At 35.4% G+C, this 1,304-nt stretch overlaps 1 protein-coding gene across 1 annotated transcript in view; it reads left to right on the forward strand.

The window, feature by feature from the left end:
- Ccdc73 (coiled-coil domain containing 73) overlaps positions 1-1,304 on the forward strand; it is a 126,863-nt gene that overhangs the window by 110,925 nt on the left and 14,634 nt on the right. The window contains exon 13 of the mRNA XM_005364019.3: positions 444-578. Within this exon, the coding sequence (XP_005364076.1) occupies positions 444-578 (135 nt within the window). The remainder of the gene's footprint in view (positions 1-443; positions 579-1,304) is intronic.

Genomic DNA, 1,304 nt, shown 5'->3' on the forward strand with positions numbered 1-1,304 from the left:
TCCCAGCACTCAAGAGGCAGAGGCAGGCGGATCTCTGTGAGTTCGAGACCAGCCTGGTCTACAGAGCTAGTTCCAGGACAGGCTCCAAAGCCACAGAAAAACCCTGCCTCGAAAAACAAAAAAATAAAACAAACAAAAAATCAAAAAAAAAAAAAGGGTATTTAGGGGCAAAGGCTCTAGGTTCAATTTTGGATTGCAATCCTGACTGCTACTTTCTGTCTGCACTAATGTGGTCAAGTTACTTAATCTTTCTAAGTCTGACATTTCTCAAAGAGGATGAATGAATATACAATCATGTTTGTTAAACACTTGTCACTATTACAGTGTTATCTCTTAAGTGTTTTAAGTAGTTAATTTTGCTGTTATTTTGACTATTATATAAAACACTAATGTTTTCAGGTAAAATTTATGCACTTGCTCATTTTGACTTAATTTTATTCTAGGTTGAAGAACTTAATGGAGAAATGAATGAGATTAAAAATGAGTTGTCGTTACTTAAGGAAACTCATGTTAAATTGCAAGAACATTACAACAAATTATGCGATCAGAAAAAAGATGAGGAATGTAAGAAGTTTCAGGTAAATTTAAATATGTTTTGGGGTATTAACTGCTAAATAGGAGCATCACTAGTGATTTTTTCTTTTTATATTTTAAGTTGCCAGTTTTTAATAAGTTAGTTATAAACATGTAAGTTGTACATTTGGCTTCTAAGTTTAAGATAAAGTTCAAGAATTCCTTGGATTTAGATTTTGAATTATTCCAGGGCCACATTTGTTGAAAACCCCGTTCTTGCCCAGCATAGTCGTTCGCACCTTTAATCCCAGCACTCACGAGGCAGAAACAGGTGAATCTCTCTGAGTTCAAGGCCAGCCTGGTCTACGTACTACGTTCCAGAATAACCAGGACTACACAGAGAGACCCTGTCTCACAAAAGAAAGAAAAGAAAGGAAGGAAGCAAACACTGTTGTTTCTTCTCCCGCTGTAGCTTGATACTTTCTTTGAAATATGTGGGTCTACTTCTAGACTCTATTCTGTTGACTCTATATTTATTAGACACATAAATTGATGCCAGCAGCACAATTTAGTGCAGCTCTAGAATTCTTCAGTTTGGTTGTTTTACTTTTTAGTTACATTTTGCTGATGTAGATTTCTTACTTTTCCATTTCACTTTTAGAATTTATCAAGTTCTGAAAGAGAAGTCCTGCCAACCAGCTCCCAAATAATGACATGGAGACTTCTGATTAATTATGAAACTTCAACCTATAGCTTACTTAGGCTTGTTCCTAACTAGCTCTTGTAACTTA

Source organism: Microtus ochrogaster (genome assembly GCF_000317375.1).
Source record: "Microtus ochrogaster isolate Prairie Vole_2 chromosome 14 unlocalized genomic scaffold, MicOch1.0 chr14_random_1, whole genome shotgun sequence".
NCBI lineage: Eukaryota > Metazoa > Chordata > Mammalia > Rodentia > Cricetidae > Microtus > Microtus ochrogaster.